The 14,861-nt window shown below is 45.2% G+C and overlaps 3 protein-coding genes across 3 annotated transcripts; 2 read left to right on the top strand and 1 right to left on the bottom strand.

Annotated features, from left to right (window-relative positions):
• Positions 1-1,279: 1,279 nt before the first annotated feature.
• On the bottom strand, positions 1,280-3,145 carry K441DRAFT_611756 (P-loop containing nucleoside triphosphate hydrolase protein; the record flags this gene model as incomplete). The annotated part of the gene is made up of 4 exons (XM_067645589.1): positions 2,455-3,145; positions 2,131-2,394; positions 1,869-2,077; positions 1,280-1,795 (listed from the first exon to the last, which is right to left on the bottom strand). Exons 1-4 carry the CDS (start codon positions 3,011-3,013, stop codon positions 1,280-1,282), a joined length of 1,548 nt encoding a protein of 515 aa, XP_067503718.1. The 5' UTR covers positions 3,014-3,145.
• A 2,350-nt stretch (positions 3,146-5,495) lies between these two features.
• Positions 5,496-9,226, top strand: K441DRAFT_677704 (uncharacterized protein; the record flags this gene model as incomplete). Its single annotated transcript, XM_067651096.1, has 2 exons — positions 5,496-8,295; positions 9,216-9,226. The coding sequence occupies 2 exons, from the start codon at positions 5,496-5,498 to the stop codon at positions 9,224-9,226; spliced, it is 2,811 nt and encodes a 936-aa protein (XP_067503717.1).
• A 1,154-nt stretch (positions 9,227-10,380) lies between these two features.
• On the top strand, positions 10,381-11,758 carry K441DRAFT_677703 (uncharacterized protein; the record flags this gene model as incomplete). The annotated part of the gene is made up of 3 exons (XM_067651095.1): positions 10,381-10,507; positions 10,588-11,475; positions 11,604-11,758. 3 exons carry the CDS (start codon positions 10,381-10,383, stop codon positions 11,756-11,758), a joined length of 1,170 nt encoding a protein of 389 aa, XP_067503716.1.
• Between the last annotated feature and the right edge of the window lie 3,103 nt (positions 11,759-14,861).

Genomic DNA, 14,861 nt, shown 5'->3' with positions numbered 1-14,861 from the left:
GATCACTTGATTAAGAACGTGCAATTGCTGGTAATAATATTGCCGCAATTGAAAACAAAGACCTCCGCTATAGCGTTATAGAGAAAAAGAAAAGGAAGAAGGATAAGAAGACAGTACTATTAACGGCAGCGGTGCTTACTACTAACGCTATAAAGGCTATTATCGCTGCTAGAGAGGCTGTAGAAGAAGCTAAAAAGAATGCTAAGAAATAAAGGAAGCGATCTAAAATTAAGCGGGAGGAGGCAGCGATACTCTATAAGGAACAGGTTAAGGTATAGAAGGAGGCTTAGGCTGCCGCATTGGAGGCCAAGAGGAAGGCAGAGTAACACTAGCGGCAGTTTTAAGCAGCGCTGCTAGCGTTAAAGAAGGCATAGAAAGCTTTAGAGACTGCATCTAGGATAGCGACGAAGAAGAAGACAGCTAAGGCATAAAAGAAATTCAGGAAGGCAGAGGATTAAGCTGCATTAGCTAAAGCGCTCGCAACCGCTGCGTAATTGACGGTAGAGGTATCTACTGTTATATTTGAGGCAGCAACGGCTCACTTAAAGGCTTTGATAGCAGCTGTAAAAAAGGTAGATGAGGTCAATACGCAGGTAGAGGTAGATGACGACGAGCAGAGCAATTCGAGCGACAGTGAGGTGTCAGATGAGGACGTTGGCATAGATATAGGTAACGTCGTGCAGTCAATCAAGTAGAGCTTCCAATACAAATACTATAAAATGTCGCGATAGAGCCTTGATTATATAAAACTAAAGCTTCATTTTAATATCTTGGATAATGCTGCGTGATGCCTTTTATTAAGAAAATGCCTGCAATTAAGCATTTTGAGGTAGTTTTGATGTTCAAAACCGTCAAAAACCCCCCAACCGTCAAAAGCCCATAACCTACGTTATAATTAAAATCAAGACTTGATTAAGGCGGTGTAGTCACTAAAGTTGCATTTTAAAAGTTTGGTTTTCGCGATGTAAATGCATACGAGCCAAACACACGTGACGTTCTAACTAGATGTGGTGGGAACTAAGCCAAATCAAAGGGGGTGTCGGTCCCTCGCGTCATCTAAGGTGAACTTCGCCCAATCTCACCAGTACCTCTGCGCGGTAAAATAAGGACGGGTAGGATTGCTATTTAGGCCTCCGCGGGCGACTAAAGACGTTAACCCAGCTTATTAGCGCCCACTATTAGCGCTTAATATCGGGCGCACAGGTGTCAAAAAGCTGGATATCCACCTGGCCCGATCTGACCTAGCGTAAAAAGTTACCAAACAAGCCCTTCGTCATAATCAATCACTCTCATCACTCTCATCACTCTCATCACTCTCATCACTCTCATCATCCTCCTCCCCGTCGTCGTCGTCACTATCATCATCTTCCTCTTCTTCATCATCAATCTCCTTCAACGGCTCCGCATTGACCATATGAACCACAACCTCCCTCTTCGGAGTGACATCGACCACAAACTCAGTCAATTTCTGATCCTCCACAATTTCCTTATTAACTTCAAGGTATTCCTCCACAACCGCATCTTCAACAATTGACTTGACAGTCACAATTAGGCTACGCGCGCCAAGATCTTCATCATAGCCTTCTGCTGCAAGCAGCTTGCAGACAGTGCCGTCACGACGAACGCGGAGGTACGCGTTCCCGAGAAGTTGCTCCTCTGGCCCGAAGGATAGATCGATCTTTTTATGAACCTTTTGTGTAAGCTCCAGGATGTATTTGTGCGCCACGACGGCCTGCTCGCCGAGAGTGAAGGGAAGGAAGGGTAGGAAGGCCGATACGCGGCCGGTGAGCGGTGGCTGTATACATTCGATACGTTAGCGATGTGCCTTGGCACAATTAGAGGGTTAAAGAAGGAAAGAATAATCTAACTTTGAACCGGTCCTTAAAACCGTCCTTCAATTTGTTACCCAATAGTTTCATGAGACGCGGCATTTCCGGACTTTCTGTTTGGTCGATAACGATCTTCTTATGCATCTTGCAAAAGCCTTTGATGATGGGATCTAGTGCATTGGTGGCAAGGATCCAGAGTGTTTTGGAGCAATCAACATTTGTAAGATGCCGTCGGTCTTGGTAATCGCCTGGAAAAACTTCTTAATTATTGGAACACAGACCCTACCATAGTATATCTTACCGTTGTCGAAAGGTAGAAGCAACGATTTATGCACGTCCGCCGTGGTCTTCTCGAACTCGTCCAAAAAGACCACGCATCTTTGTCCCGCTTTTCTAGCTAGGAAATTGTTCAATGGTGTGCCTCTCTCTGATCCCGTATACGGCGCTCGATGACCAAAGAGGTCTGATTCACGACTGTAAATGGTGCAATCGACAATTTCGAGCTCCAGAGAAAGTAAATACCCGAGCCGCCTTGCGAGTTCTGTCTTGCCGTGACCACTAGGACCTTCAGAGCGTGCGTTAGTCTAGCAGTTTCAGAAGGAAAAAAATAGTTCGGTTAACCTACCGGCAAAAACAAGAACCAGCGGCCTCTTGCTGGGTATAACCATGTAGCTGAGCAACTTTCGCATCAACGCCGCTGCAGCTGTCGTTTGACCAATAAGGAAGTACTGGATACCCAACAGTGCTTCGGACTTTTTCCGAATAGCTACTTGTCTATGCCTAATGGAAGGCTTCTTCGTCTTGACTGCCTTCTCTAAGAAGTAACGCTGAGAAAGATTGAGGCATCTCGTGAGCTTTGCCCTAGCAGCGGGAGTGCACCACTTTTTATTTTTATCCTTGAGATCCTTCAAGTCATTTTCGTCTGGTCCTTTATCAGGAAGATCATTATCAAAAGGAATAAAGAATGATTTTGGAATGACTTTCGGGTGTGCCCCGAGGCTCAGAAGGGTTGCAACTGTGAGAGTTGTCTCATTTCGGATATTCTCGCTGTTGATGATAGCGAAGGCTAGAAGGGGAACGCGCTTAGGACCACCTCTAGGACTACACGTTGCATTTACGTCCCCCCCTAGGTCTACCCAAGCCCGGATGATTCGATCATTGTTGGTTGCAACAGCATAGAACATAGCGGGAAACCCTTCTACTGAGCCGTTAATGTTGTTGCTGATAGTTTTATCCTCGTACCACCTAAGATATGTCTCGATTTTATCAAGGCTGTCTCCACGTTGCACAGCACCAATTAAATCTCGAAGACTGAATGTGCCGCTTAGATTTTTGCCTCCAGGAACAAGATCGAATGGAGCTGGAATGTATGGTAGAACGAAATCCCACTCTACCTCTGGCTCCAATTCAGGCGTAGGCTTAGGCAAGGCCTCGATTTCAGGTTCAAAAATCTCTGCTCGTCCAGCTCCGTTCTCAGGTACTCGTTTATTTTCAAGGTCCAAAAGCTCTTTGATTGCGTTATTTACTGATGCCGGTATTTTTGATGAGGCCGGGCTTCCCTCATTTGATGCTTCGACATCTCCCGGCAATACAACATTTCCAGGACTCTCATGCTCGCTGGGGCCTTCATGCTCATGAGCACTGCCGTGCCTATCCGAACGTTCTTTGTCACCGGAATCTTCCTCTTCCGGAGGCTCTTCCCCGCCCGATATTGAATCTTCCGGCTCTTTGGGCGGGGTTGGAATCCCGTTAGGAGAGGGTGGAGATGGCTCATTTTGGGAAGGGTCAGGCTTCGAGCCATATTCGTTTGGCGGGGTCGGCCCACCGTTTTGCAGAGGAATCGAGTGGATCATTGGTTTTGGCCCGATCATTGGTTTTGGCTTATGCTTCGCGGAAGGCTCGTTGCCCATTTGTGCGACGGTCGGCCAGCTACCAGGCACAGTCCTAGTAGGATCAACAACTCCACGGCTACTTGAATTGGAACTCTGGTCGCTCAAACCACTGCCTGGATGTGCTGTTCCGCTGCCAGAGCTTGGGTCTTGCGAGTGTGGTATACCCTCTGCTGAGCTTTCTTTTGGACCTTTGGGAAGAGGTTTACGAGGCACAGAAAGCTCCGGTTTGGAGCCAGGAAACATTGACTGAGAGGAAGGTGATTGATAATACTTCGCCTCTGAAGGCTCTACAATAGGTGGCTTGGGAACGATTGCATGGGAATCTGAAATTCCCGAAGGATTGGACTGGAAATGTAGAGATTGGGAATTCCTTGGTGAACTATTCTGCGATGGTTCGGGAAAGTTGGATTCCAGATCACTAGGTCCGGCTGCACTAGCTCCCGATCTGCTAACCTCAGGCCCGTCTTGAGGGCCTCTCTCCTGACCGTTGTTCTCTGGTGTGCTAGATACGCGATGCGTACTCCCTGGTTGGTCGGAATCTGTTTGATGAGTATCAAATAGGATTGATTCTGTTGCGGAATTATTCGCTATTGTAGAGTGAGGCGAAGGTGGTGATTCCGGTGATGGAATAGGAGGGGGTGGATATACTGGGGCAGGTATGTCCAATTCCACGGGGCTCTGCAGAAGTCAAAGACCGGACATAATTCATTAGGAAATGTTTGGCCAGCGGTAAAATACAAAGAGATTGCACACAACCATCACCAGACACGACAGAAGATAAAATACTTCTCCCGGAGTAGGGTTAAAGACGGTTCTTTACCGGAGATAGAAAATGGAAGACACGATCCGGCCGGCATTAAAGCTGAGCACAGAACTGCAATGGATGGCTAAAAGGAACTATCGGATCTTCTACGTACATACTTATAGCGCACAATGGCTTGATCAGCGTCGTTGTCGTTGAGCTTCAGGAAACGTCAGTTAGCGCTTGCCCTAGCAATCTCAATACTGAAAGCAAGAAATCCAGCGCTTACATAGAGTAAAGTCTTTGCTCTAGCCTTCGAACAACCGAGAGCATTCACAACTTTCTGAATTGATTCCTCGCTAAGAACAGGTAATCGTTTTCTCATCATCCCGAAACATTTCTAAACAAGTAAGGCTCAAGAACAGACTCCTGACATTAGAATCAGGTCTGCAATAACTCCTAAGTATAAAAGCTAGCCAACCCAATAAACGCCGAAGTCTTGGCAATTTTCAAAAGTACCAACGCCAAGCACTAGGCTGAATCTTCTTCTCCTATATCTCGCCTCAGCAGAACGCCACCCGATACTCTTCCAGCGATTTTCATCCAACTATCATGGAACGTTACCCCCCACATAAAGCCTTATCGTCCAATCTAGAGTCCACAAAATTGGGAGGCTGTGTACATGGTCCGATATCGAACCCTGCGGACCATCAGGAGAAGTCGTAAACCAGAAGCGGGAGCCGAAATGCCTAGAGGAAGGCTCATTCTGCCTCGGGGATGCAAGGCTACTGAACTTCAGAAACATGGCGTCGTAATGGCCGGGTGACGTGGTTCCAGTCGTGTTTTTGGCGTATTAGATTCATGTGATGGTGGCTGACAGTAATATTTGCTGTGAGGGGCTTGGAATGAATTGAGCCTCTTCGGGCTTGCCTTCGTTTCAGCTTCGTTTTTCCACCTTCTAGGGCATTCGAAAAGACGAGGAATATTATCTACACCAACAACAACGCAAACAGACATTTACCTCTTGACGAGATGAATGCTAACAAAGACTCGCAAGCGTCGGCCAGGAACGCCGAGGCGATTGTCGTAGGTAGTGATGAAGTTCCAAAGGCGTCCGATGCCGAACGTGGCATCCGCACAAGTCGCCAACCCCGCGCGAAAGATCTCAGAGCATCCAAGCAGGCAACTTTACAAGGACGATGGCGCATGGAGGCAACGATGGGAGCTACTACCGAGAACTCAAGAGAGGCCGAATCCCAGATATCCATTGCTACCGGTACCGAAAAATCCACAGGGATTGATATGGGCATGGGTGTAGCTGTGGGTACGAGTATGACTATGTGCCGGAGTGCTGATATGGTTGCTGCTATGACTCTGCAGTCCTCAACCGAAGAGATGACCAAATCGACTACTGCAAAAGTGAAGCGATTGCAGGATGAGGTAGCGGACCTCACTAAACTTCTTAATATCGAGCAAAATCAGAAGAAATCCCTCACCGAGGAGTTGGAGAGAAGTAAGTTGATTCAGAATCAGGCACTGCAAGCTTTGGACGAAAGATTCCAGGATCTGGTGGAGGCCGAGCAGGAATTGGAGGAGAAAGTGCACGACTCGAAGAACAGGGAGCAGTGTTTGGAAGACCTGGACGCAAATTTACAACAGCATCGCAGAGAGATCACCGGGTTGGGCGAGCAGTTAATGACTTGCCAACAGAATCTTGCCTCAATGGAAGAGCGGGCCCAAATTGCTGAGTCGAGCCTTTCTGGTGCGCAAACGGAGCTTACACAAAGCCAGACAGTCATTTTTGAGAATAAAGCAGTCATAGCCTGCCTAAGAACGAAATGCGACGCAGTCGAGGCCGAGCTGGAGAAAGCAGAAAGAAAATTAACAAGCACGAGTCAGGAGCTGGTGGCATGTTACCGTCTTAGCGAAGAGAAAGCAAGAGAGATTAGCAAACTGGAGGCTCCGCATCAATTGCTTGTTTCAGAACGACAACAGCTATCATCTAAGAAACAGATGCTGGAGGCGGAGGTCCGGAAACTCACGGAGGACATTGAAATTTCGAAGTCTGCCATGATGAAGATGAACGCCAGTATCGAGGATCTAGAGCGTCAGATTGAAGAGCTGAAGGCTGCCCATAAGGATGAGCTAGACAGGATATATACCGCTCATGAACACGAGACAAATGAACTCGAATTCAGGTGGACCAGGTCCTTGGCAGGGTTCCGGCGTGCAGCGGACAATGAAATTAATGCACAGAAGGAAGCACGTCGGAATGCGCTCGACGAAATGGAAAGATATTATTTGCAAGTGCAAGAGCACATGCTCGAAAAACATAAGAAGGATGATAAGACCTTGTCCGAGCGGATAAAAACACTAGAGAACAGTGTACGAGGCAAGGAGGTAGAAGCGACCCGTCTTGAGCGTGATTTGCACACGGCCAAGCACCAAGCCAGTAGTGGCAACTCAGCCCTTCAATGCGAATTGGAGAAGAAGATGGAGCTGCTGCTGAAATACAAGAAGTTCGAAGAGGTAATGGCATCGTCTACAGTGGCTGACATTAATAAGGCCGGAACCGAAGGTACACCTGCCGAGCTTCACCGTTTACCTGATGTGGTTGTCATTATTATTCACACCACCGGCGGGAGTTCATGGTCACAAATCCAGAACGCTTACCTCTGTCTTATTGCTCGCATTACTGTTTATTCCCCTGATACCTGCGTTGGGGTGCTCGAGCATATAGGAGGGAATGGGAATAATTCTGCCGTGCAACCAGTTCAACCCCAAAGGATCACAGGGACGATGCGAGTGTATGGTAGCTGGCCATGCTTCCGAAATGTAAGCCAGCACAGTCTTCTGGAAGAGGCACAGAAAATGTTGGAACCATTTGACGTCAAGCAAGGGTCTTTTTACCGCTCGCAACGCATCATCCTAATTAGTGACGTAATTGGTGACGCGATCACTGAACATGATCAAAGTAGAGATGCTGTCTTCGAAAGGCTCCAATCTACAGGTATTCCAGTACATTGCCTTATTGCCTCAGCGTGGCAACCAAGGGATGTGGAGGTACACATAGCGGCAAATACAGGCGGCAAAGTTTTCTGGTTGGGAGATTCAAATACTAATTCCGATATCCTGTGGAACCCAGAGTTAATTGGATACGAATCTACCATTGGAACAACAAATGGTCGAGAATCTCTACTTCTATCGAACTTGGTTGACAAACAGGATCACGGACATGAGGAAGTCTTACATAATGTTGCTTTCTTAGAAGAGGTTGTTGTAATTTGCATCCATCTCTGCTTCCGTTCAAAACACCCTGAGGTCTTCCAAGGTATTGTCGCTGCAATTTGGCTCAGGAATCCTACTACACAGATTGGTATTGTGACTGGCGGGAACGATGATGGCCTTGGAAGCACAAGAAAGCATCTGGCCATTAGCAAGATCCAAGCTCGGACAGGACAAATTCTTGACAATATGACTGGGCAGTTCTCTTACAGGTGGTACGAAGATGCAATGTCGTCCGCCCATGAAATGCTGGGTGACTATTATAGCACTCACCCGAGGGCACAACGGCGGATTATTCTTCTAGATGGTCTGATGGACTATTACGGCTACTATGACAATGGCTCTGTTCCTTTAGGATGGTCTTTGTCAGAAGGGATCCCTGTTCACTGTGTTGTCACTGAAGTGGAATGGGCTTATGATTTGCACCTCTTTAATTCTGCCTATTGCCTCCAATTAGCAGAAATCTCCTTGAAAACCGGCGGGAAGTGGTTCTACTGGCAGCCGTCAGACTCCAAAGCAATCTTCAACTCCGAAGAGTTAGCTGGGCGTCAGTATCAGCCCCCTTCAGTGATGTCAGCGGTTAGGTTAGGTTACAAAAATGAGGCCAAAACCGATCCAAAATTCGGATTTAGGCTACTAACCGGTTATGTAACCGGTTAAACCAGATCAACCGGATAAAATATATAGATTTTGGAGTAATATAGTGTATAAAGCGGTAAAGGTGCTTAAGGAAGGTACGGAGGAGTTGTATAAAGTAATGAAATAGTATATAGAGATCCTATAAAGCTTACAGGACGTCAGCAGTGATATTAGCGATTAATAAGCAAATTAGAACATCGTACTTACTATCGCGAGTCTTGGCATGGTGTTAAACGACGATTAGTCGTCAATTATAAAACAATGAGGGCAGTATATGGGCAGTAATAAGGGTAACGCGATAAGGGCAGTAATAAGGGTAGTAATAATAAAGACGACGCGTTATGGGCGACGTAATATAGGCGACGCGATAGGGATAACGCGGTTAGGAATAACCACCTTAACTTCATCAACTCCATCAAATTAACTACATCCAATCAATCTGATCATCTACAAAGCCTCAAACGGATTAACTCGGGCGTTGCTACACGGCAATTTTAAGCCAATAGACGAGGCTTGGCTCCCTTAGGTGACGTTCGCCCTTACCCAAATCCTTACCACTAAGGCCTTACTGGTTCCTGGTTACCTGGTTATCGCTAAAGCTTCAGAACCGATCCAGATTAAGCCAATAAAATCGTCTAACCGGTTAGGCTTTGAATTTTGGTATAACCGAACCGATCCAATAAAGTAACCTAACCAGTGACATCACTGGCCCCCTTCAATACCGGCGCCAGCAGTAATGGCAAGCTCACCGTCACCTCCAACGATGTCATCTGGATCCTTAAATAGCTTATCTCCATGATCTGTTTCACCTACTACACCCATGGTCAGTCATTTGGTAGAAGAACGTTATTCAGGTTCTTCCGAGTCATCGTCACGGAAAACGCATATACACAGGATTCTTTAAGAATGACCCGAAGAAAAGATAGAGTTAGGGGGTATAGAGAAACACATTCCAATTGCACGGTAGATAAGATGCTTCACCAACATTAATGAAATGCAGAGGTCTACGATATGCGTTGAATAAAAGGCTAAAAGTTGCGTGAATCAAGTGATGAGCTGGTTATAAGAGCAGGGATCCGCGCAAAGCTCGTGAGGTAGTCGTTTGTCTATGAATTCAGACTTAGTTAGAGGACGTATGCCTAGGGAGCTGCCAGAGAAGAAATTGTGAAGTGTTGACTTTCGCATGATTTCAAAGAGAGTAGCGAGGCTGTTAGAGGTATGTCTAAGTCATCTAGAACTACGAAGAAAACGTATCACACAACTTCATTTATGCCGAATATCCGCACTGGGTTAGCGTCAAGAGTTTTCACCGGCTGGGATATCCACCATGGGACGCATAGAGCATGACTTGCTCCTATCTCAAGGGTAGTATAGATAGGGCAGCTTCCCAGTCCGATGAAGATTTTAAGAGCTTGGCAAGATCTTAAGCAGTAGCGAATTTAGCGGCGGATTGAGAGGATCCCTCGCCATATTAAGAAGATTACAGAACTCAAAGGAGGCAGCGATTATAGAGAGGGAGCGGAGGAAAAGCAGCGAAGCTAAAAGCATCTTTATAAGGAAGCCAATCACAAGCTTTTTACAATACCAGACGATCATTATCCAAGCTGAGGTAAGCGTTATGTAAGCAGCTTGTAATTGGATGATCGCCTGGGTACAAGAAAGCCTAATTACTCGACAACTACGATTTTGTTTACGCTTACGCACAGTCGAGTGGAGAAACAGGGCGTTACTGTAGATAACAATTATACACAGCAGCCACGAATTCGGTAACGTCCGATTTAATTTCTCAGGTATCTGCCAGCCACCACATCAAGCCACCCAAGACGCCACTATCACGCCTGTAATGGACTCTTCCGATTACTCGCCAACCAGTCTGCAGGGTCCTTCTCTGCACGGGCATGTCGGTGAGGTGAGTTTTCATCCAGCCGTGGCCGGCGGAAATAAAACAGGGGCTCTGGACCCATGGACTCGTCTCTGGAACTAACGGCTAACAATGAGGTTCTACCAACAGCTTCCGCTCTCAACAGAGCAGCCCTGCTTCCGGCTCTTGGAGCTTGATCTCCTTGGTGGAGGAGACGAGCTGCGAGGCCGGGTGGACACTTACGACCTGAAAGATCCATGTGATGTCGATTACGACGCTCTCTCTTATTGTTGGGGGACGCCAGAGGTGTTGGAGCACGTAACGCTCAACGATGAAAAGTTCCCGTCTCGAAGAATCTGCTTGTGGCACTGCACCAAATTTGCGCCGATCAGCAAAAGGCCGGAACTGCGAGGAAGCTGTGGATTGACGCAATCTGCATCAATCAGAGGGACAACACGGAAAAGTCCCATCAAGTGATGCTGATGAGGGATATCTACGCCAACGCCAAGACAGTTCTCGCTTGGATTGGTGAGGTTGATGAGTTTAGTCCTTTGGCTTTCGATACGCTCCGTCGGTTTTCTCTTGACGATGGCAAGCATGATGGAAGCGCGACCTGTCGCGAGTTGCACGAGGAGATGGAGGAGAGACGGGCGGCGATCCAGCGCTTTATCGAGCGGCCGTATTTCTTCCGCATGTGGATTGTGCAAGAGGTGGTCGCCGCCAAAAAAGTCATCGTTTTCTGCGGACCTCTGTCTATTGACTTCGAGGCCATGTGCGCGACAATGAGACGAATTACCGGCTCGGGGTTCTATCCCTTCTCGGGAGCTGCCGCCAATCTGACGTACGTCTCGTACTGGAGAGACGCGTACCATGGGCTCGCTATTTCCGACGAGGAGGAGCTAGACCTAAGGCTCTTCCTAGACACGCGCGACAGATGTGCGACAGACCCAAGGGACAAAATCTTCTCTCTGCGGGGCATCGCAAAGGAGAGAATCACGGCTGGGATTAAAGTCGATTATAACGACTCTGTTAGGAAGGTCTACACGGACTTCTCGAAGCATATGTTGAAAATCCGCCTCGACCTTCAGATCCTCTCCGCTGTCATGCTCCGGCACAAGACTAACTCTGTTCATGAACTCCCTTCCTACGTGCCGGACTGGGCTCGACCGAAGCATGGAGGTGGCTTTCTACAGCGTTATTACCGCTTCAAACCCACGCATCTGTTTCGTGCGTCTGGTGGGACGAAGTCTCGAGTGACCATGGACGACGGCACTGACAAAATCAGTATAGAGGGGCTGCGTCTGGACACTATCTCGCGCGTCATTCCCATCAAATCTCTCTTAACAGCAGGGCAGGACGGTCGCATGACAGTAACGGAGCCGGTGCTGCGGGAACTTGCCGCGGATGCGATCTCTACGGAGACGTACCGCTTCACAGACGAGCCGGCGTGGATAGCCTACTTCCGCACCCTCACCGCAGACCGCACCGTTCTATCGCCTCGAATCGATGACAAGTACAGGTCCCAGTTCTTCGTCCGATTCTCTGATTTATATTTGCAGGACTCGACTAAAGTCCCTACGAACCTGCCGTCGTCTCTCTGGGAGGAGATTTCCGAAGCGGTGGACACCATCGTCGAGGACAAGGACATTTTTGTGACGCGGAAGGGGTATCTCGGTCTTGGACACGAGGGCTTTGGCGTGGGAGCCACGGTGTGCATTTTCTCTGGGGGAGAAGTACCGTTCTTGGTGAGAGCTGCTGAGGATGGAGAGGGGAGGGAGTGTAGGTTTCTTAGCGAGTGCTATGTTCATGGAGTTATGGACGGGGAGGCGATGGGTGGCAGAAGTGCTTTGGAACAGTTTTTACTCCTATAGGCTCCGGAAACTATAAGGATTATGGCCATAGCCCAAGGTAGAATGGGTCCTTAGCCTTTTTACGTATATAGTATAGAGTTAACAGTGCATTTTGCTAGAATTGCATCCCTATTTATTAATCTATATTAGGAATACTATTCCTATAGGCGTTTAAGCCCTTTTTAAAAGCCCTATAAGGCCTTTCCGAGCACCTAATTAAGGTTTTTAAATGCTACTATATATAAGAATAAATCCTAAATATCTAATCTAAAAAGCCACTATACTATATCCTTAGGATTAGGATTAGTATCTATTGGCCCTTTAAGGGATAGCTAATGGGAATAAGATCCCTTTATAGGTATATTAGTAGGTATAAAAACAGGGGTAGGATAATAAGGTATAGCAGGAGCAGAGATTCCTAAACGCTTAATACTAATATTGGCAGAAAACAGCAGAACTTGGTTGGCAGAACTTGGCAGAACTTTGCGGTCACGTGACGCGAAGATCTTATAAAACATTGAGCGGCGCTGCTCCTCTTCTCCTTTCCTTTCTCTAGCTTTAGATCCTCGTTTATAGACTACCATTCGTATAGGCTTGCGCGTCCCTTATGCCGTGCTCGTGCCTTGATTGACTAAGTCGCTAACAAATATTAGGTCTAAATCAATACTAATAAAGCTCTTAGGGCATAAGCTTATGGTTAATAAAGATATACTTAAGCCTAGAATAAACAGAAATATTAGCTAGCTAGTATAATCTAGAACTACTAAAACCTTACTATAGTAACTACTAGTTACCTATCCGCTAGGTACTTAAAGGGTAACCTACCTAATAACGTATTATATTATACTCTTTTAAAACTTAACGCGTATACACGAACTCCTTTTTATAGTAGACGGCAACCTTCTTCTTATTACCCCTATCTCTTACCCTATCCTTAGTATACTAACCTTACTCCCTTATTAGGCGTTACTAGCTAGCTTATTAAAAATTATAGGCTATATAGATAGCTGTAATATTATTACAGCTTATATAAATGCCTTTAAACCAAAGCTTATAGAATACTATATTACAAAGATATTAAGTTAAGGAGAAGGAAAAGTGTAACGGCTCGAACTATTAAACAAATGTCTCAACAGAGACTTAAATAAATACTTGCAAGATGAAGCGAACGAATGCTGTATTATAAAGATATTAAGCTAAGGAGCAAGAGAAGGTGGTGAGGCGACGTCTATATACACATGCCAAGTCTTACGCGAACCCCTAACTAGGTGACGCGCTCCAGCGCCGTCACAAAAAGGGGGTTGCTAGGACTAATGTAAACAAATATATAGGGTGAGCCGCTAAGGCGCTAGCTCTGGGCGAGCTAATTATAGGTTAGTAGAATATAGCAGAATTTGGTAGGTAATGTGCGATAGCGCCGTTATATTACCCCCCTTTTTAAAAGAAAGCCTACCCTTAGGCTTAGTTAGAAATAAGATAGCACTAGGCTTATAAAATATAAAATTATAAAATATAAGATAAGGAGAAAAAAGGGATATAAGTACGTCCGGACTAAGTATAAAAGGTAATTATAGGTTAAGTAGAAGTACTAGGCTAAAAAGAGTAGCTGCTAAAAGTCTTATAAGGATCTAACTAATTAGATAACTTTAACCGGTGGTTAAAGTTCCTAGATATTTGAAATTTTATAGTACTAGCAGAAAACGGCAGAATATAGCAGGATTTGGCAGATAGCTATATTAGGGCCTTAGGGCGTTCTTATCCCTATACTTCTCCGGTAACTTATTATCTTTATTATACTAGTATTTTATCTACTTATTTAGGTACTTTAGGGGTTTAGATATATTAGGGTATTAATTATAAAACTTTTTAAGCTTTTAAGGGCAGCCTATAAAGTTCTATATAGGATACTAGGCTAGGTCTAGGTTATAGCCCTTCTATTAGATATAGTATTTTAATATTCTATATACTATTTTATAGGCTAGTATTTTATTAACTTCCTATTTATTATTACTGTTTACTTAAATTAGTAGAGAAGGCTTATTTTTTTGTCTAGGTAATAGGTTATTTATAGCTTTCCGTAGCTTATCTAGTAAGAAAATAAGGTATACCCTAATTAAATCTAGGAGCTTTACCTTATATAAGTTACCTAACTTTTTAAGGACCTTATACGGCCCTACTATCTAGTAGTCTAGCTTATAGCTAGGTCGTTTAGTCTTTTAATTCCTTATTATAACCTAGACTATATTACTAGGGGTAAAGTTAGGCTTTTAATAGTGTTTATTCGCCTACTATTTTATTAATATTTAGGCTTTTCCTAAGTTCTTATAGGCTACTATTTAGGCTTCCTCTAAGCGTTTAGCGTACTATTAGGCCTCGCTATATAATAGCTTTTTTTTATATAGTTTAGGGTTTTTTTAGCCTTTTCTAGTTAAAGCTTATATAGGGTAAGTATCCTATTTCTAGCTAAATTAGGGCAAACCCTATAGAGTTATAGGGTAGGGCTATTTAGGCGTAGTCTATTAAGGGTAGTAGTTTAGACTAATTATCCTAGAAGTAGTTAATAAAGGGCCTAAGTCTCTAGTCTAGGTACTAATTTATAATATCTGTCTAACCGTCTATTTAGGGGTAGTAAGCTATAGAAAGCTTTAGCTTAATATCTAAAATCTAGGTAAACTTATTCTAGAAGGCTAATATAAACTATAGCCTATAATTAGATATAATAGTATCTAGTAGTCTATAAATTTAATAGACGTAGTAGATATA

The sequence above is a fragment of the Cenococcum geophilum genome (assembly GCF_001692895.1).
Source record: "Cenococcum geophilum 1.58 unplaced genomic scaffold K441scaffold_23, whole genome shotgun sequence".
In the NCBI taxonomy this organism is placed as follows: domain Eukaryota; kingdom Fungi; phylum Ascomycota; class Dothideomycetes; order Gloniales; family Gloniaceae; genus Cenococcum; species Cenococcum geophilum.
This window is presented reverse-complemented; position numbering and strand designations above follow the sequence as displayed.